Raw genomic sequence first — 22,089 nt, forward strand, 5'->3', positions numbered from 1 at the left:
ATGTGAAAGAATGTGACGGTAATGTGTGCGGCGTTTTTCGTTCGATTTCTGTATGGTTTTTTTTTTCATCATCGTCGTCTTCGTTGTTATACATTTTGAGCACAATGTGTGCCTTCAACAAGAAATGAAAAAAAAAAAACAACAACAACTTCTCTCTCGTTCTACTCTCGTCGTTTGCTCTCTGCTTTTCATAATTTATTCCACTTTTATGCATCCTTTTCGAATGATTCAATGTGAAACCATGTATAAAATGACCCAGCACATCCACCACTGCACTTCGAGTGTGAGACAACCGCTCACAAAGAATGTTTCGCTTAACTTTTCTGTATATTTTGTAAAAAAAAACAAGCAGTTGAAATGGAAGAGAGGAAAAAATTCATTCAATTCAGTACTCTGGACGGTGTGTTTTTTCCTCTATCTCTTCGCTTTCAACCATATCGAGAGTTTTATTCTTTATTTCGTTTGGTATTCTGTGCTTCTCGATCGAAATTCCTCATATATTGTTCGCTGCATTGTGCACTTTTATTATCACCTTCGATACGAATCACTTCGTCGTTTCGGTCTCTCTTTCTTGCTCACACGGACACGGCTCTTATTTCATTTTCAGTTATTCAAAAAACGAAGAATTTTTTGTTCAACGCACACTTTTCGGTAATTAGATTTGGACCACCAAGTAAAGTGAAATGTATTTTTTTTTCTTTTTTTGTTTGAATGTGTGTATCTTCCGTGGCGTTTACATTATTCGCTTTATTTCTCTTTCTCGCTCACCGTGTTTCTCCCTTTTGTACTTTTCCGTTATCTAAAATGTAATCAACATGCTCAATATAAAAAAGCGCACTTGGAAACCGTCTATGGCATGTATGCAGTGTGCATTGAAATTAAGCGAACGTATTAAATTGTCGATGAGTCATTTTATTGTCAAATTTATTTTTTGATTTTTTTTTTTGTTGTTGCTGTGGCCACGCAGTATGATTTCGATTGTATTACGCTATTAACCTTTTACGCGACAGAGAATCGTTAAACTCCAAAAATAGATTTTCGAAATGGATCCGTGACGGTGCATTATGTATGTTTTAAACGCAGTATTACTTTATGAAATTTAATAATTTCAATGAATTGAGACGATGATGATGTTGATGGTGTTCATGATCCAGCGCTAATGAAGCGCATACGGTATTGGCTCAAGATTGCTTAATTATCTTATAGAATATTCTGTTTCTTTTCTGACATGTATCTCTCGCTTCTTTTTTTCAGCTTGTAATGCATTTTAATTGGTGGCCTATCCTTTGCTCAAGTCGACAAGCAAAATGCCGCGTGACATGAACAAGATGCCAAACGGGTTGCATTTGTAAATATTTCACCTGTAAACTGCATAATAATATGCTCGTTTTGGTCAAACATATGGTGCAACGTTGGACTAGCATTGCCAACGAACCATTGCAAAGCAACGATGAATAAGAGTTTTTTTTTTAAAATAAGAACGGAAAACGATTAGATAAACGCAAATTGATCTTAACGAATTAATTATGCACATGTTCAATTAGAATCGGTTGGTAATAATAGGTTTACGGGATAGCTCACAGAAAACACTTTTCCCTTTCTTCTTGTGAAACTAATGATGATCGCATATTGAATTGAATTGAATGAACAAAGAAAAAAGATAAAAGGAAAAAAAGCGAAATAAATAACGAAATGAAGCAAACGAATAGCAAAGCGAATAATAACATTAAAATTTCATCATTTTTTATTCTTCTTTCATTTGGTATGCAGTGGATAATAAGTTCTTAAGCCACACACGTTTGATCGAAGGCGACTGAATCACCATTTGCCATTTATGTATATTATAATATGGTGTGTGTGTGCTCGCGTTTATGTATACAAAAAAAAATATATTCGGTGTGCATCGAATGCATAGCATTGCAATGATGATGATCATCATGACCCATACATCGACAAGCGCCATCACTTTTTTTTACCTCTCTTTATCGTTCGCACATTTTTTTCCCTTTTAATTCTTTTTCGCTCTCTTTTTCTCTTTCGCTTTGGGTTTCACCGTTTCTTGCGTTCTGCAAAGGCAGAACAAACATAAAAGTATAAAGAAGAAAAATGATTAAAGTAACACAGTTTTCACATGACGATATAGCGGACAGTGTTCTGCAGTGTTGAACTTGAAAATTCGTAGTCCGAACTTGTATCACACGGGGGGGAGTGCAAAAGGGATTTTTAAAAATTGTGAAAAAAGAAACAGAGAGAAAGAAGCAGAGAAAAAGAGAATATAGATTTTGTGTGAAAAATATTTTTAAATGAATTCATCTCTCTTCTCGTCTCGTTTCACTTCGCCCTCTTCGGCATTTTTCAATTGCTGCTCTGACACTGGCACTGGCCCCGAAAAAGACTTGAAGACTCTATAGAGTGATCGGTGTGTGTTTTGTATGTTATGCATGTGCATCGTCATCACGTGTGTGAGTGAACTGGTAAAACAAGTTTTTTTTCCATTTTATTTCTGTCTTTGCCTGCTGCTTCACATCGATTGCACGATGGGCTTTCTATCGGTTCTAAATGTTCTATTGTATTTGCATGGCCATCACCAGTTCGGTGCATGCGCTCACAAGATTACACACCAACGAACGAACAAACAAAACAGAGCAAAAAAAAAGAGAAACACACACATAACAAATGTACACACTTTGAATTTTTAACAAAAGCACTGAAAGCCAACAGAAATCATCAGAAATGAGCAAAATTGCAACAGAATCGAGAAATCTGCTAGCGAGAACGAATGTTTCTCTTTCCGTTGTACTAAGCACAGTGTTATCCTTTGCGATAATTTTTGGAGATTTCTCTCCATACACATCGGTATGTGCTTGGTGTACTGGTGCGCACATTCACTGGTCTTTATCTGCTTATCTTTTTCTCTTTCATTCATTCGAAGTTCGGTGTGCATGCACTTTTCGTTCTTCACATTGCTATATAGATCTCTTTCAGTGTGTTTTTTTTTGTGTCTTGCATTCGTTGGGATGTAACAGCAGCACGTCTTTTGTTTTGTGACTAAACACATACAGACATTACGGAGTAAATGCAAAATTCCTTGTTACCAAAACGATTGTTGTTGTTGCTCATTTTGTTGTTGTTGCTGCCTTTTCAAATTCTGTGTTCAGGTCGTGTTTGCGATTCAGCTGTAGATGAATTGACTGTTGAAATAAAATGTAAGCAAATATGCATTCGGTGCATGCACACGGCACTCCAATATTTATTTTGTGCTCATTTACTTGTGAAAAAGAGATGGACAGAAAAATTCGCATTCCTGAGCTCGATGAAGCACATATATACAAAACGACGATGACAACAGCAACAACAACCAAAAAACAGTTGAAAAAGTTTAAGAGGAAGGTACACACCGGCAAGCATAAGCAACACAATACAATGTTTTCGTACAGGCGATGATTCACATCAGCATTCTTTTTCAGAAAAGAAAGAATGAAAACAAAGAGAAAGGGGGATAGAGAGAGAATGCACATTCTTTGCGATGCATTGGCCATTGCATACACTTCAACCATAATTCGTTTTCGTTGTTCAATGCTTCATCACCATCCTGTTCTCGATCTATCTTCTCGACCGTGTGCTGATTCTCGCATCCTGAGAGATGAGCTTTGCTTGGTCGATACACTGTACGATGTCTTGCACCAGTGCATCACTCTCTTTGCTCTCTTCGTCCGTACATTGCGGACAAAAAAGACATTTGTTTTGTAGCGCAAAATTTAACAGGAGATGTTGTTTTTTTTTTTCTTTTTTTCTTGAAAAAAAGAAATCTTGGGAAAAAGACACCACACCGATTCAACATACCAACGAGAGAGAGAAACTGACTGAGAAAAGATGAAGAGATAGTGAGAGAAGAAGGGCAAAAAATGGAAATGCAAAGAATTGAATCAGAGTTTGAAATATGCATTTTCGGATCGGTTGTTGTTGTTGCTTTTTTTCTCTTCGTTTTCTTTTTCGCTCTGCTTCATTTGATCGGGAGACGGTTTAAGGTATCTCTCATTTTTAAACGTTTTATGGATAGATATCTGCATCGCTGCTGTTTCGTGTATTTACTGCGAGTGTGTGACTTTTTTCTCTCTTTTGCTAGCTTTCTCTCTCATCATCCACCTCCTCCTAATCTGTGCCTGTCTCATTCTCACACTCTCGCACCGATTCGTTCGTCCATTATTTTGATTTCGGGCTTTATGTTTTTATTTAGCCGCGCACTGTGTGTGAATACATAGTGTTTCATGCACTGAATTAACACATGTCGAAAACTAATACGCTATAAATAACGAGCAAAACGCAATCGACAGACCTAACTCGACCAAATGGCATCAAGACAAAATAAGATGATACGCGAACGAGAAGCAAAGAGAGAGATTTCGAAAAGCGAAAAAAAATTTCATTTTGGCATAATATAAACTTTCTATTGTGAATGCACATTCAGACACTCTGAACGACGAATTTGAAATTGAAACGAACGCTTATCCCGTTCGTAATCGTGTGTATGATTAAACCTCGATGGTTGTGTGTGTTATATTTTTTATGGCTTCCTCTTTATATTATATTGTGTGTAAAAGAATGTGAAGCCCACCGAACTCATTATACCGATGATTTTCACTGCATATCTAATTGAATTGCGAATCGGTTTTTGGTCTCTTTGTAATTGTAATCTTTATAATTGTTTTTGTTTTTTTTTTCTTCCCAAACCCAAAATGAAAATATTTTGTTGAGCATTTTGAAATTTGATGCGTTTTGTCAATGAAAAATGTGCATTTCGTTTTCAAAATTCGAATGTGAGAGAAAATCTGTTTCAAATTTCGACAGACTTCGGTTTAATTGCGGCAGTAGCAAATGTCAAATGGAACATAATGTTGGAAAAGCGTGTGAACTGATACCGACCGAAAAATAAACGACACATACTTAAGCCAATGATCAAAGCGAATCAGACGGTCAACATTTAACATGCGGGTTGACACGCTCTGCTCTCGAATATCAATTACTAGATGAAATCGTGCAAATAGACAAAGTCAAGTCAACCACATTTCATACCAGATGCACAAATTCACCAAAACCCCCAATCCATACACATTTATTTTTCGCGCGCACACTCTTAACATTTTTACATTTATATATTTTTTTTCTCTCTTAATTTCGTTGCTAATGTTTCACAAATTAGAAACTAGTATCGATTTTGGTTTGAATATTCAACAGACGACCGGTTTCGGATGGGAACCACTTCCAATGGATGCTTCCATGTTTAAATTAATTAACTTTTATCGGTGGATATCTCATTCAGTAGCTATTAAGTTATTAATTATTGTAATTGCTGCGCGCATAAGTGTTCTTCGAAGTATTTTAATTTGATTTGCATAATAAAACATATAGAAAAATCTATATCGTGCGCTGGTGATGCTTTTAAAATCGAGTTAATAAAGTCTGCTCGAATATAATGTATTAATATCGACAGAGGAAAAAAAATGTCACCCATTTGAAAAAAGCCGCGCGATATACGCAATCTTGTTTTGTTGCATGAACAGCATTGAAAGATTTTTATTCACCATCGTTGATTTCTTTGAACAAAAAAAAATGAAGAGAAAAAAGTCAACGTTTGGCGATTATTTATGTTTTCAGTGTCTGTGATTAAAAGTTAACGTTTCATATCAAGTCATTCAACTTGTAGAATGGCTGTTGATCCAAGTGTGTTTATGAAAGCTTTTTCCCATTTGCACGTGTTGATAAAGACATTTTTCGTAGTCCATTCCACTTAAACATTCTTGCCGTGGTCGGTGCGCTCGCCCACACAACAAACGAGAAAATATATTGTACGATACACTTGACACAAGCCTCTATAGACCCGATTTTTTCTGATTCATTTTATTCTCCGTTGTTCGAACACTTTTCATTTTTCTTGACAGACATTTATTCTTGTATTATTTGCTGGAATTATTCATATTGTTTTTGTTTTGCTTCACGCTTTTTCGCGGCGCATAGTTTCGAACAAGTACTTGTGTGTGTGTGTGTGTTTTTTTTGTGTTAAATTCTCTGTCTTTTTTTTCTCTTTTCATCTTTTCATAGTATGATCAAAGAAAATATGAGAGCGAGCATAATAAATTGAACTAAAATCCATAATTTACACTAATAAAGTATTCAACATAATTATGGATATTAAATTGAATGCACATACAAATTTTGTAGTGTGTATGCGTTGTTGTTTTTGTTGGGTTTTTTCGCTTTTAAGCAATGGTACAGACAAAACGGCTGTCATTGTGGGATTCATCTCAACAATTTTATGACGAAGTTTTTTTCCCTTCTTATCGTCATGTTGTGTTGTCTTCTTGAAAATTGTTTTAAGCCGTTGAACGTGTGCAAGACTGAAAAAACAATCACCACAAGATTTTAATATTCTGTGTGTATGTGTGTTTTTTTTCGATATGAGTACCAGTAAAGGGAAAGGAAGAACTAACACGGCACAGTGTTTTGTGCAATCAAAATAAGCCGCAACAAACAAATTAATGTCAAAGAGGAATTTCTTCGATGCATCCATAGTCTCGATACTCGTGCGCGTCCTCTCTTTTGCTCTCTCTGTGTGAGCGCAATAGAGTTTGTAATTTCAATTTGTACAATAATAATCCTAAGTGGATGCATTAGCATTACTGACTTTTACGAGCTGGTTTCAAACTCGTCGCCCGTCATAGTCGTCAACATCGTCATTGTCGATTGCTTTTTACACGCATACAATGTATTTTTTACGAGCATTCATCGCAACCCGTTCAAGAGAGTCTGCTGCTCGAGTGAGAAACGCACATACTCACACAAAAGCCAACAATTATAGACAGACAGAGAAAGAGCGAAATGGAGATCGAGACAGAGAGAGTGAATGAAGTTTTGATATTGCTCGCTTCGCTTCAAGCAGTTCAGTTCGGTATGGTTCGGGTTTTTTTTATGTATATATTTTCATTATAGCAAAGAGTGTAATTTTTTTTTTATATTCTTTGCTCCACTTATTTCGTATTCATTTTTTGCAGCTTGTTCCTCGCATGTTGTTGTTCTTGAGATGTTGAAAAGTGCACTTATTAAATACATTTTTGAGGGAATTTATTTTTGGTTGGTCGTTCCAAATCATTACAAACTGAAAATGTATTTATACTTTATTAGCCTCTTACGTCATTCGGATAACGGCGAACGAGTTCGGTGGCGAAAGAAAAAGAGATGACATTTTTTTCGATGATTTCAATTGCGTATGTATATGGTACAAATGATGCGACCTTTTTGCACAATAGGTTACTTATGCATATATTAGCATTTGTGTCAACCTCCGTACGAGCAATAAAAATCTAACGGCATCCGTATGAGATGCGAATCGTAAATGACATTAAGTAGATAGATACTGAACTCAATTCATCTATGAATAAATTTCAGAAATTTTCGTCTGATGTTCATTGTTGCAGTCCTTGTTCACAAATATATTTTTTCCGACTACGTCTAGCGAATTGGCAATGGGTGTTTTCAAGCACATCAAAAAGCACACCCAGTTTTCGATCAAGATGACAACGATACTGATGATAGAAACTCAATGGCAAACAAAATCTATCTTATTTTTCATTTTCTCGTTTCGCTTCATTGTTAAGTGCTCATTACTTAGGTTATCCAAAAGCTTATCTTTTCAATTAATTGCGATTACATGATCCCGATGCCAGTGTGTTCAACTTGCGAAGATAAATAACCGAGAATGAAGAGCAAAAGAATATAAACAAATCAAAAGAACGAGCTAGCGAGAGAAAAAGAGAGTTAAGCATGTCGATTTATAAGTATTTCCTTTTCTCTATTCGGTGCTGCCGTGTTGATGCCGTTGTCATCATTGCTGTTGCTGTTGTTGCACTTAAGCCGAGTGAATTCTTCGACTGACAATCAGTTGAATTACGATCAACGTTCGGAAGGTGAGGCCGGTGCATGCAACCATCCGATGGGATTCGTTTCGTTTCCATTCACATTCAATTAGAACGCCAGATATGGATCGGTTTTAAGTGCAGCATGCTTTTTTTCTCTCTGTCTCTCTTCAAAGATTGAATTCAATTTACGAACATATAGTACAAAACTACAAACGACCTAAAACATTGTACTATATTATAAACAAAAGTAGCTATTGCTTTGTAATCTATCTCGCATTGAATGCGCAAAAAAAAGACGAAGCTTTAGTACATGCATTCAAAGACGAAAGAGATAACTCTCTTTAAATATATTCGTTTGTGTTTCAGTTTTCTTTGTTTATTCGTTTTCATTTCTTGAATTTGTGTTTAGTTTCTTTCATTTTTTTTTCCTCCCTATATTTTCGTTTTGCTCTTTGAGAAAGACAGACAGAGCTTGGATGCTCTGAATTTATAATACATAGATAACGCTGTCTGAATCAGTCAGTCTTTTTTGCACATCTACAAAGCAATTAAAACATTTCACTGCTGTTGATTCATTTCGATTTATTTGTGTGCTTGTGTTTTGTTCTAGATCACTTATCAAACTCATTGGTTTTGTTTTTTTGTCAAACGTACACTCTCTCACACACACACAAACACTTGATGAAAGAAATTGTGTGAAATGCAAACGTAATGTGCTTTGAAACGATTTTTATCATTGATACAATAGAAGGCATTGACTAAACACTTGAATCATATGTTTGTAATTCCGGCATAGCCAAGCAAATAACCTGCTTATATCGTATTTCACAAACAATTCGCGTGAAACCTGTAAGCTCTTCTCAGCACTTCATGGAATTTAAAGACAAAAAAAAGAATACAACACATATGCATAAAACAAAGTAAACTCCGATGATAATAATTGCTGAAGTCGTAAAAATTTGCCTGTCACATTACAAAAGCAACATATAGATAATTTCAACATATGTTGCGCCGCGCGCACTATTATTCCACATTACATATATTGTTTGTGTTTGTGTTTGAATGTGTTTGTGTGTGTTTTTTTTTGTCATCGTCTGCATTTTACATTGACTCAAGTCAAAGGCGAAATGTGTCTCTATTTCATATTTTTCAATGTACAGTATTTAATTTTTCGTTCGTTTTTTTTTTCGAACATTTAGTAGTGTGGAAAAATTGTTTGTCGCACACATAAAATGCAATAAAAATGTGTTGTGTCAGGCGATAACATCATGTTTGGTAATAAATCTCATTTTACACGTTTGGTGAAATGGGGCACTGGTCGCTAAGCGTTTTTAACTAGTGAACCATATCTTACATACATAGACCAGCATCGGCAGCGACAACAACACAACGGAACACAATGTGAACATGAACAATCGCGGCACTAAATCAGCATCTATTTTATCGGAATTTCTATTTTTTTTAAATGCTCTCTATCTCTGTCATATTTACTTTTCAACTGTTTGTGTTCTGATTTATTTGTGTGTGCGCGAAAGAGAGAGTGAGAGACTAAGACCAGAATGAGAGAAAGGTATGTTTACCTTTGCCCGTGAGCGGCTAGGCTAGAAAAAGATTCCGAATAAAAAGACAGTCCGGTTTGAACCAGAACTCACAATTCATATAACCCGAGAAGATGAAGAGAAAAAAAACGTATGAGAAAAAAAAGACTAACAAAATACCGACAAAAACAAAGGAAAAAAATAAACGACGAAAAAGACGAGGTAAACAGAACACAGATACCTTAAAAATTAACAAATATATATTATATTTTTGTGTAGTTTCCCTGAAAAAAAAAAAAACATATTGTATAACACTGGCTTTATTGCATTTATACATATACACAAAAAGGTGAGTTATGCTATGTGTATGTGTATGCACTGTACACTGATATGCTAGCTCAACATAAAACTACTAACGAAATATTCAAACGATGGAAAGTCTTGAGTCGAGAGAAATATTATGAATTTGTTCGTTTTCTGTTCTGAGGCTACTCTTCCTGAACCATCAATTGGCATTCTTTTTTGTTTTCTTGTTTTTTCCTCTCATTTGGTTCACATTCACAAAACAATTTGTGTGCGCTGTTTGCAGGCAAAATGAAAAGAGTGAGAAAAAAAAACGCGAACAAACGGATGAAATGGAATCGAAGAGAGATGACGATGAAGAATGACCAAAGAATCGAAATGTCTGAACGGGAGAATGAAAAAAAAGAGACGAGAAAAAGAGAATATTGTTGGCAAATGAAAAGGACGTGAGAGAGCTAAGGTTGAATGTGAATCGAACGAATCAAGCAACAACAACACGACCAACAAGAAACTGAAGAGTAAAGGCAAAAGTAGCAATCGGAATGGCAAAGGAAATGCACGATGTAATATGAAAATGTTGAATTATGTTTGGAATGCAGCTCAAATCGATATCACAAACCATAAATCGGATCGCCGGGCAGATTTCATTTGCGAACGCAGAGCGGTAAATGTACACACACGCAATTCATTTTCATCCTGTTTCTGATTTACTTTTCGTTTCTTTTGTTCTTTTGTGCATTTTGTGTGCCTGCCTCTCTCACTCGGCAATTTCGTGTTTTTTTTTCTTTGCTTTTTGCTTTATTATAATATACAAAATATTCATGGCCAAGCATGCTTGAGCCTGTAGATTTCATGTCGGCTCTGAGCCTCACACCGTCGATCATCGTCGTCACCGCGGCCGTCGGTGAACGGGGTAAAATTGACTACCAATTCACATGTGTGTATGTGTAAAAGCGTAAAATTTATTTCTTAATAGCAATTAAATCAAACAGTTCATTTTTCGTTTTTGGGATTCCTTTTTGTTCCACTCGGTTGAGCATGCGAGTGTGTATGTGTGTGCATTAGTGTGTTTTGCCACACCAAACACGGTTGTGATTACAAAAAAAAATGAGAAAAAGGACCGAAAACGACAGAACAACTGCATAAAAATGAAGTTAATGTGAAATAAGCGTTGGACACAATGTGTATGCTCTCTCACCTCTCTCACTCATTCTCTTTCAATCGTTCGCATAATGGCAATTCACAAAGAAAGCTGTAAAAGGCGCCGCAATATCGGATCAGGTTTATATGCACACATATCTAGACACATATTCATGTGTTGAAATGAACCTTTACAAAATTGGTCGACATTTTTCATCTCTTTCTCTCTCACTCTCTCTTCGTGCTATCGGGAGTTCGGTTTTCACAAATCCAAAAAGTTTAAACACAACATAAAAGAAATCTGGCGCAAGCTCAAAATATATGTATGTGGAATATTAATTGTGTATACCTGAATCTTGGATGAGTATTTTTTCTTTCTCTATCTCTCTCTGAGTTCCAGTGTGATTAAATTGATTTGATTTTTGTGTGAAAAGCGAATAGAACCAAATGATTTTCATGTTGATTCATATTTATTGCGGCCTTTGTGAAAAACACCAAAAAAAAAGAGAAGAACACAAAAAAATGTGTAACAGATAGACGCATAATACGGTGTTTACTCAAAGCTAAATATCAATATGATGGATGATAGTCCGTAATTTTTGGAATTCACACAAAACAAAAGGCCGACATTGTGACTCATTCAATTGGCTTTTGATCGATTGATTTCGCTCACATCATTATGAATAATGAATAAATGAATTTGTTTTTATTCATATTTGTTCGATCAAAGAGTTTAATCGGTTGGTGTGCGATCGGTGCGGCTCAGACTCATTGATTTCCGATACCAGTTTCTAGTGATCCGTTGTAAAAATATTCATCATTTCGACATTTATTGACATATTTTAACCATGGAAAGACGTTTTCATTTATGCTAACAAATATCATCGATGTGCTGTATGCGTGCACAGATGTTTAAGTTATGAACAACATGCTCATAAGGTGCAAAACGACAGGAAACAAATCCCAAGTTGAATATTCTTCTTTTCAATGTTTTTTTTTCTCTTCTTTCTTTACGTTTCAAATCACATAAATATACATTTCGTATGTGTTTTTCCCATCATTATATTAAGATTTTTGCCATGTGCCTGCGTTAAAAATGAAAAAACTACGAAAGAAAAAATGTAAACATTTTTATGCATCGTAAATAATTCTTTTCGATGGCAACTTCCGAATAGAATTTTTATTGCCACTCACTAGCTCATTCACTCTCTTTCTTGCGATCGTTGTATTCGATCATGTTTGAGGAAAAAATAAAATAAAATAAAAATACTTCCGAATGGCATTTCCAATTTACGAAACCGTTCATTTCCTATATTCCTTTTGAAATCGAATATGAGCCGCTAATTCTATACGAAAATTGAGAACTAAGACAAAGGCCGGAAGAAAAACATAACGAAAAAAATGGTGAAGAATGAAATAGAGAAGAGGCCATAACACAATAACGATTTTGAATTGAAACCGATGTTTAAAATGTTTCAATATATGAGGGTGACAAATACAGTCGCAACTAACAGCATGTTTGTGCCTTTTTTAAGTGGAAAATGTGAATTGTATGTTGTCGCAATCGATGCCATACAGGCTTACACAATGCACAATTTATCCAGCTGAAAAATTGAATGAAGGGCACGAACCAGTAAGGAAGAGAGTGCGCAGGGTGTGTAGAGAGAGAGAGAGAGAGAGAGAGAGAGTGAAGAAATAAGAAAACTATGGAATTATGGTGGCCAAAATGGTGTGCTATGCACTCTGTGCTCGCTGCTCCTATATCCATCTGCTTGTTTTTCGTCTCTCACTCTTTCCCTCATGTGCTGTCTTTGCATTTAATCGCTTTCTTCCATTCAGATGGATATATGATTCATTCACCGTAATGTTGAGTACAATGTAAAAACTTGGGCTTGAACGATGATTATACGGCTTTTATTCAACGGAAAATACGTTTTTTTTTCTCTTTTCGTAGGCGATGCTTTGCATTCATATGACAACATATCATCTGGCTGAAATAACGAACATATCAAAACGAAATAAAAATATTGTGGAAAAAAAGAGAAAATAACCTCATCCAGACAGACACATCATTCTTCATTCATATTCAGTGCGTACCAATCGATCGTTGATTCATTAAAAAAACACTCGGCCTACGATATTGGTATTAATCGAGATAAAGAAACTTTTTGATTGCGACCCATACGTGAGCCTCTGGATCGCTTAAGATTTTGATACACACACGCACACACCGTGCGGGAAATATCGCATTTTTATCTCAAAAACGATCGAAGCCAAAATGGCGCGATTACAATAAATTTATTCTGACTGTTTTGGTCGGTGTGTGTCGGTTTTGCTCCTTGTGCACACGGGACACACTCTTTGTTTCAATGTATTGCTCAATCCACTTTAAATACAGTGTAAGTCGCCGCCGTCAGCTTTTAATCTCTTTCGGTTCTTAATGTATAAGTGTATATATATATAGATCTCGATGTTAGTATGATATACGTTCTTAGATTAGTTGTATAAAAATAACAACTTGTTTTCTTTTCTCACTCGCTTTCTTACACAGTAAGGAAAAAAAAACAGTGTTGGGTCTACACAACAAGGTGCGTTCATTGAATCAATTTTTTTTGTTTCATCTATTCGATGTTTTCTCATTCTATTGCGTTTATTCATTAAGAGATAGAGAAATAAAAAAGGGGTCTTTTGATGTGTATTTAGCTACAATAGTCTATGAAACGTAGTTTGCCTATCTATATTACACATAGAATTTAATGATGTAGTCAATTTAGCCATTTGTCACATGAGCTCGACGACGATGTTCGGTGACTTTGTGCGCACCGTGTAAATTTACTGTGTATTTTTCGCTCGTTCGCTCTTTCTAGCTAGCGGTCACATATTCAACCGCACTATAGGTAATCTATTGAGCCACATATTGAATTCAGCCTCTCTCTCTATCTTTCTCTTGATATGAGTCTGTGTATGTATATGTGAGTGTGCATATATAATTGATATGTAGGTGCGTGGGCAAAATTAGCGTATTGCATTCAAATTGGCTGCGGTTTGTTAGCATTATGACGAAGTTTAATGAATTCCAGTGATTTGACCTCTTATTTTGATGAATACAGTAAATAGTGTGCATAATACATATTGATAGAGACTATTTGAAAAGAATCGAATGGTTTTTATTTCATTCATTTAAATACAATTTACATGATGCTGTGAATTTGTGTGAATGATTTCATATTTGAGTAGAAAGAAAAAAGATCGGCTGATGGAATATGGTTTTTTTTTCTTTCAGTAAAATTCCTGATTTGCTTGGCAAAAATTGTGTACAGTTCCGTTCCATCGTTTATATTTAAATGTATTTTTAAAATGATCATTTGCATTCAAAGCCATATCGAAGACAAGAACATAAAGCGAAATTAATTCAGATCTTTTTCAAAAGCCACAAGTCTAATCAACTTTTCCAGCAGAATATACACATAAATTAGCAGAATTTGTTGCGGTTTATGTTGTTGTTGGTGTTTTTTAATATATTTTTTTCTCTCTGTTGTGTGTGATTCTTTTTTCGGTTTGTTTGTCCATTTGATTCTCACATTTTTTTGAACCCGGGTGTAAAGCGATAAAATGACAAACACACTGTGAGAGACAAACACGAGCCGAGAAGCAAAACTGGTGAGATCTTTGGAGAGATAGTGCATAAGCAACGTTTCGAGCATCATTTGAAATGACTATAGCACCAGCACCAGCACTACCACCATCAACAACAACAACGATTGAAAAATCTGACGTAATGCTATTTATTTATTCAAATATGATGCAATGTAATCTGCACATGGACAGAGCACAAGCCTTTCGCGCTATCTCAATTCTGTTCTCGCCCAGTATCAGTCGATTGGATTAACGAATCGTTTTCTTTACATACACAAAAAAAATAGCGCTTAATTACAAATTTGTGTCTAAGCGAAATGAGAAGAGAAAAAGAACAAAAAAACATAAAAAATGTTTTTATTTAATTGTTTTGCATATTGCATGACATTTCAATTAAGAGCCGCGATTCAAATGTGTAGAAAGTTGAATACAAAGTGGACGAATCCATTGATATATTTTTTATTTGTTTTTGTGCGATTCAAACTTACTTGACTGATGTTCACTCAGTAAATTCTTTTTGTTTTTTGTCTTCAGCATTTTTTTTGTGTCATTTCTTTTTTTTAAATTCGTTTTGTGTGCGCTTATTCAATGTCTTGCATATTTTCCTGTTGCCGTTTTATTTATTCTTCTGGAGTGTGTGTGTGTGTGTATGTGTCTGTTTTGTGCGTTGTTAAATGTTTTTTCCACCATCAATGTTGAAGAATTTGTTTTGCATTGTACAGTGCTTATGCGAATTTGAAACCAGTTTATCGCTTATATATTGTATGACACACACTGTGTGCGCATAACAATAAAACATATTATGCGAGTATCAATATTATAAAGCCGACAAGAAGCCCAATTGTCAGACGATAAAATTGAAAGAGTGCTTGAAGAAAAAAAGAAACAACAACAACCAGCGAACAAAGAACGAAAGAAGTGCAAACAAAAAATTAAACTCCCTCGAAAAAACGAAGGAGAAAAACGGTTGACAAAAGCAAGTTTAGCTGTAATTACTCGTATAAAGAACTTTTTTTTTCTCTCCTGAAAATCGCCAATAAATCGGACAAACGTACAAGTATAATGCCTCTTTTCATATATATATGTATGTGTTTTATGGCAGTGTGCAGAGTGTGTAAGCACGCTGTGCATGCGATTTTGTTATATGGATGTGAAATATATACAGTTTTTTTTCTTCACAAAAATGCCCATGTAGTGTATCCATAAATACTTGTTGCGCGCATTCAGAACTTGACTTATGGCTTTTTGATTGACAAAATCGCAACACGAAGCAAAATCTGCGTAATTATTGATATTTAATTGCATTTATTCGATCGCAAAATATGTTCCCACAAATCGGCGCGATAAATTCGCAAAATTGCAATCGAGTGAGAGAAAAATCAAGAAAAAAAATACTTGATAATCGTGGTGATTGAAACTTCAACAGCCAGAAAAGAGTGTGTATGAACGAACGAAAAACAAAAAGTTGTCACATTATTCCGCGAACTTCTCCATTCGAATGTTCGCGAGAACAGGCCTATAAATATCGTCTTCAAGCATTTTAACTGGGAGAAAATTATTATTATATCGTCATTAAAGCACAGAAAGAATGCACAAGCCACTTAAGTGTCCACACACGAAATATTTCGATTAACTTAATTACCATTGAGAAAGATTAAAGCCAATGTGAATCATTCCTAACATTGTCGACGGTACATTTTATGTAATATGTATATAGCTATGCCAGTAGGTTGTTCTTTTTTTTTCATTTGGGAATATTAAAAAAACCACACGCCTTCAAAAACGACTGAATGGTTTTCGCTTCTGATGGAAAACCAAATATAAACAAACTAATAAATGAGCATAACTTATCGATTTTTTTTTTCGTTCCCTCTCTCTCTTGATGTCGTTTTCTTTTTTGCCACATTCAATGAATGGGTTATACTTTTCCCTGACTTTGGCATACCAATATTTATCACGCACCGACTGTGCTAGACCGTTTATTTTAAAAGTTATAAATTTCCATCGTTTTGCGATATTCTTTTAAGAAGAATTAGAACATTATTTCATGTAGTCAAATTTAATGTTTGAAACAAAAGCAAAAGAAACGCGATGCAAAAGGAATAGGCAAAAGAAAAACAATAAAAATTTGCGGCATGTAAGCAATTTTCTTGTAAAAATGAAAGGCAAAAAGAACGAGTAATCTACTCTCAATAAATAAGCCAACGGTTTTGCTGTGCGCTGCGAAAATGAATTGTTTAGCACATATGCGATGCACATGAATCATTTCATGTTTACATTAAACGAGGATAAAAATCAAATTTGAATTTACGCGCATGCGATGTACATGGCATTTTCTTTTCTTTGTTTTTTTTATGTGTGCATACATTTTGGTCGGTCGGTGTAGATAGACATGTGTGAGTGTAGATGAATAGAAGCGTCGTCGTCATCATTACCATTGAAGAAGAAGTGCTATTACGCTTCATGCAGCTAGTTACATTCATTGCAAGAGGAAATGTACGCATATTTGCACGGTACATAATAAAATTTTGGAATTTGCCGTTGAAATGCATGCATGCATTCTGTAGGACTAAAAATAGGACCAAATTTTTTTTGTGTATGCACTCATTCACTTCGATTTCGGAATAACCGAAACGAAATGATTTTGTGTTGAATGCGCGCGCGATTGAATAGTTGTAAAATGTAATAAATAACTTACCAGTGATTGGTTGCGTTGGTATATCGGCGCCATTGATTCCCTGCGATTCAAATAAATTCCTCACATTCGAGCAATTGCTCAGTGGGTTTGTAGCAGCAGCTGCAAGTGCACCGCCGTGTACGAGTTTTGGCGTTGTCGATGATAGAGCCTGATTTTGTGCGGTTGCCATTGTTATTGCTTGTATTGCAAATAATAAAATGACTGCTGCCAAATGAGTATATTGTCGCGCAGTGAATAGCATTTTCGATCGATTTTTACTGGACCACATTGTTGCCGGCTGCTGCATCATTTTATTGTTTCGTTCACACTACGATTTAATTTACTTCGCTTATTAATACTCTTTTTCTTTATAATAGACGTATTGTTTTACTATTTTTTTTATTAGTTGTTGATTTTGCTAATTTTTTCTCTTTTATCGCTAAATTTGCATCAATGTTGTTTATTGAAACCGATGATTAAAGCCGTTCAATAAGCGCTCGATCGATTTTTATCGTCAATAAAATATATGTGTATATAAACTGTTTTGTTTTTTAGAATTGCAAGTGATTTGACGACATATTTTTTTCTTCACTTGATGTCCGATCGCACAACTCATTCACTCAAAGGCACTTTTTTTATTAATCATTGAACATTGAGAACATTTATTCTCTTTTTGCGTATGGCAAACCAAATGAGCAATTACAAAAAAAAAACCAAACTGCATAACCGCTTTAGACGCGTAACATGCACCGGGATGACTTTCAAATAGAGTACAAAAAATGAATGACAAAAATATACGGCACCACAGCAACGACCACAAAAATACCGAATGCCCCGAATGAATATTGTATATGTGTGTATATAATTTTTTTATAGGCTCGATACGATGGAATATATTATTATTTTATTGCAACCGCAATTAAGTGAATTCAGACTATGGTCGATTGATATTGGTAAAGCGTACGCGATACGATGTGAACAACAAAAAAACGAAAAAAAGAGAACTCAAGCACCAACCAAAAATCATTAACCGAAATGAACTGACAGAAAATAGCAAAACTGCCGATTTGTATAAATGCGTTTAAAATGCACACTCCTAGAGCACAAAGAAATGCGAAAACATTTACGTTGCGTTGGAAGAAAATAAGTGTATGTGTGAAAAAAAAAACAAGCTATAAAGTTTTCTGCTTCTTAAAATTGTACTTGAAAAACACTTGAAGTCGTTGATTCGCACTGTACATCTTTCAACACCCGGCGCAAATAATATTTTGTTTCCTTTTCTTCTATATTGTGTATAGATTCTTCGTTCACATAAAACTCTTTTCTATTCAATCGGGTCGTTTGTTGATAGTTTTCTTCCGACGATTTGATGGTTTTGTATGTTTGTATGGCTCGTGGATAATTCAACAACTTCTTGTTGCTATTTTTTGTGCGTGTACAGCTTCAACTAGTTTTGCTCTCTTATCCCCAATAGAATTCGAAAAACGTATGGAAAATCGATTTAACACTGATGATTTTGTACGTGCTGCTTTCACAGTAATACTTCACAGACTAAAGTCGTTGTGTGATCCATTCAGAGTACTACTGAAACGATACTCGTAGCCGGTTCGACGTAGTGATTTCTTCAATGCGACTTCACTTACATTCATGTAGCGTTCATATGGTTATGGTGCGCCGCGGCGTTACCACGATGCGCTTCACTATCATGCGTCCGCATTCACTTGATGCGATATACAATATAGCAAATGCGTATATGTTCTTGCCCATGCAGGTAAATGAGTTAGCCGTTTTTTTAGTTCTCTTCTGTTTGCTTTGGGTGACGATTATTACGACGACCGAACACCACCATCGATCGGCGGCACGTTTGTACACGAACGATAGATATGTTTGGCATGCGTACGGTTGTTTCTTTGTTTGTATGCAATGAATCACGCATACATACATACACACATCAGTTGATTGCCACTAATTTATTTAAGAAAATTGTTCTGAATGAAGTTAAATGGATGCGTTTAAAGCATAATATGAACTTGAAATTCAATTGAAAAATTTGCTGCAGTTTTATTCATTTGACTTTATTTCAATCTTTTTTCTTCGTTTTTTTGTTGTTGCCAAAGAACATCTTTGTTTAAAATATACACTGCGATTAAATGCAATAAGCATTCATCATATACAATTATGATATTTCATCGCTGAAACTCCTCTGTAACAATATATTTTCTTTTTCTTTGTTAATACTACTCCGTTTTAGCTACAAATAAAATAGAAATAATTTTTTATTTTGTGTTTGTTGTTGATATGATTTAAATCGCACCAATTGCATTACTATTTGTGTTCGCATTCACCACATTTCCTGAGCTGATCACAGCCGGACGCTCATTTAAATTTGTACGCCATGAGAAATAAATATTCCAGAATACAGCAACGGTTTGCGTCAATAACACCTGATAGTTCAATGGTATAATGCTGAAATTGAGAATCTGCACCCATGGCCATACACTGTAGTTCGCCAGTAAAATATCGGGATAGTCCTGCTGTAATTTTTCTTTGACTTTTCCAAGATCTTGATGTTGCGAATATCCAATCACAGACAATAAAAAGGCCAAGAAAATCGGTGCAAATACAGCTTGATCGATGAACACTTTCTGTGCTGTACGACCCAATCGACTCTTTGCAGTAACATATGAATCTAGTGCTCCATACCATTTTCGTAGGCCAGGGCCCTTTCAGAGAGAAGAAACATGTTTTTTTTTTTAATTAAAAAAGTATTCAAACATATTAACTTACAGCCACACAGAATCCAATTGAAAAGAATTTCAACGTCCGAATGTAGTCACATTGAGAGATTTTTTGCTTTTCAATTATTGTCTGAGCCAAAAAATCCCCGGCTCCCATCAAGAATCCAGCCTGTATTATTCAAATGAAATAATCACATTTATTATTTATCTTGTGTCAAACCATTTACAAATAAAAATCCAAATCTCACCTGAACGGCTTGTGTCAATATAGGATATTTTTTCAAAGCTTTTTGATATTTGCCAGAAAATTGGCGAATACTTGGATTATAACGCCATGCAAATCGGGTCAATTTTGAAAATATCATTGTATATTCTTTAATTCCACGGAAAATTCCAAACAAATGTCGCCTATTTTTATCCAGTAAATTTTTTCTTTCACTTGATTTCCATTAAGAATTTTATGTTGGAAATCAAACACCACTTTTCGATGATGATTCACTCAAATCAATGTGATTTTCTTTTTTTTCCTTTTCTTTCAATATTTTCCGTTTATCTCAATGGCTCAATGTGAATCACGCTTTTAAGGAATTTTTCTCTGGGTTTGACAGCCGCGTGTTTTCATTTTAACTGTCAATGTGGTTGTGTGTCCAACAATAGAACTTATCTGTCAAAATGGATTGAGTCTTGGTAATCACTACAACCGTTTTATTATTTATTAAGCGATTGTTATCTTCATTTTGTAATATTTAATTTATTTTTTTGCTTCTAAAATACATTAAGTTCGTATGAATATGAATAAAAAGTAAAACTACACACAAAAAAATTTGCGGTAAAATTTTATGCAAATGCGGTTAATGAGTAGTGTGTGGTTAAATTTAAAGGTAATGCGGTAAAATTTCATCATTTGTCTGTATTAGAATTCACCGCAATTTACCGCATTCATACAAAAATGACCGCACACGCATAAGACTGAGTGTTTGATTTTGAGTCTTATACGTGTGCGGTCATTTTCGTATGAATGCGGTAAATTGCAGTAAATTCTAATACAGAAGTATCCAAATGTCTAAATTTTAACCGCATTTGCATTAAATTTTACCGCAAATTTTTTTGTGTGTAATGTTGCAAATATAAGCTAAACTTAATCATCTTTTTCTATTTGCGATACGTCTACATCATCCACCTCATTTTGAATTTCGGTTTTAACAAATGTCTCCGTTTCCATAGGTTCAGTTTCGGTTCCATTGTTGTCATCGGCCTTTTTATCTTCATTGGCATCATCTTCTGTGGGTAGTTTTTCATACAGTTTCTGAATTGATTCCATATTTTCTTTCATATCGTTGATGCGTTTCAAGTATAATTTGTATACAAAATCAGCCATTTCGCTCATATTTTCAATGGTTCGGTTATTTCGGTTCGGCATCAATTTTGATGAAACAATGAATAAAGTCATAATCGAAAGAAAAATTAAATAGTTTTAAAAAAGAGTTGTTTTAGTTGGTTTATTGTCTTCCAGATGTCGCAATAAGACAGATCATTCCTGACATTTATCAAGTGTAATCACATTTTTGACAGCAAATAAGTTAAAAAAATAAGGCTTCTCAATATCAAAAAAGTGGTGTTTGACCTATAAATCAACAATTTTCATTGTATTTTGATTTTCTACCTCTCGAAATATTCTCAAAATGATTGTATTTTCCTTTTACTTTTCATTTTCATTTGTTTGTGGCAAAAGTATTGAAAAGGTTCTGAGCTATACAGGAAAAAAATCTTCATACGAAATTCAGTAACTGTGTCTGCAGACAAACAACAATTGTGCGAAGAAAAAGAGTTGGACGCGAGCTGGGTCATTGTCGCTTTAGGTTTTTTACACAAATACACAGAAAGATGGAGAAAACATCTTCCAAACTGATAACTAATAAGGAATCAGCCCAATGTCAACACGATGAACTGGTAGGTCTATCAACAATTTGCATGGTGTCATTCGAAGAGTTTTGCATTTGAAAATAATTCACTTTGAAAACATTTTATTTATTTTTCATTGTTTATAGGCCACCAGCTCAAGTGGAATACTAAGCCAAAGCTCAATAGCCGGGTCAAAATTGAAACGAAAATGCCAACATGAAATTTCTCATTTGTGTTCAAAG

General features: G+C 34.9%; 3 protein-coding genes across 5 annotated transcripts in view; 1 reads left to right on the forward strand and 2 right to left on the reverse strand.

Moving 5' to 3' along the window:
• LOC116342737 (glypican-6) overlaps positions 1–18,794 on the reverse strand; it is a 33,286-nt gene extending 14,492 nt beyond the window's left edge. The window contains exon 1 of the mRNA XM_031770458.1: positions 17,229–18,794. Coding sequence (XP_031626318.1) covers positions 17,229–17,517 — 289 coding nt within the window. The 5' untranslated portion in view covers positions 17,518–18,794. The remainder of the gene's footprint in view (positions 1–17,228) is intronic.
• Positions 18,795–19,434: 640 nt separating this feature from the next.
• LOC116342872 (protein Mpv17) lies at positions 19,435–20,573 on the reverse strand. The gene is made up of 4 exons (XM_031770662.1): positions 20,194–20,573; positions 19,995–20,114; positions 19,522–19,930; positions 19,435–19,458 (listed from the first exon to the last, which is right to left on the reverse strand). The coding sequence occupies exons 1-4, from the start codon at positions 20,308–20,310 to the stop codon at positions 19,445–19,447; spliced, it is 660 nt and encodes a 219-aa protein (XP_031626522.1). The 5' UTR covers positions 20,311–20,573; the 3' UTR covers positions 19,435–19,444.
• Positions 20,574–21,167: 594 nt separating this feature from the next.
• LOC116343000 overlaps positions 21,168–22,089 on the forward strand; it is a 2,937-nt gene continuing 2,015 nt past the window's right edge. Inside the window, exons 1-3 of one of the 3 annotated variants that reach the window (XM_031770860.1) lie at positions 21,168–21,228; positions 21,678–21,895; positions 21,994–22,063. In XM_031770860.1, coding sequence (XP_031626720.1) covers positions 21,830–21,895; positions 21,994–22,063 — 136 coding nt within the window. In that variant the 5' untranslated portion in view covers positions 21,168–21,228; positions 21,678–21,829. Of the gene's footprint in view, positions 21,233–21,497; positions 21,592–21,677; positions 21,896–21,993; positions 22,064–22,089 lie in introns of those variants that run through there. The other 2 variants (XM_031770859.1, XM_031770858.1) reach the window with 2 other exon arrangements.

Source organism: Contarinia nasturtii, unplaced genomic scaffold (genome assembly GCF_009176525.2).
Source record: "Contarinia nasturtii isolate CC-2019 unplaced genomic scaffold, AAFC_CNas_1.1 Cnas_scaffold_928, whole genome shotgun sequence".
Classification (NCBI taxonomy): domain Eukaryota; kingdom Metazoa; phylum Arthropoda; class Insecta; order Diptera; family Cecidomyiidae; genus Contarinia; species Contarinia nasturtii.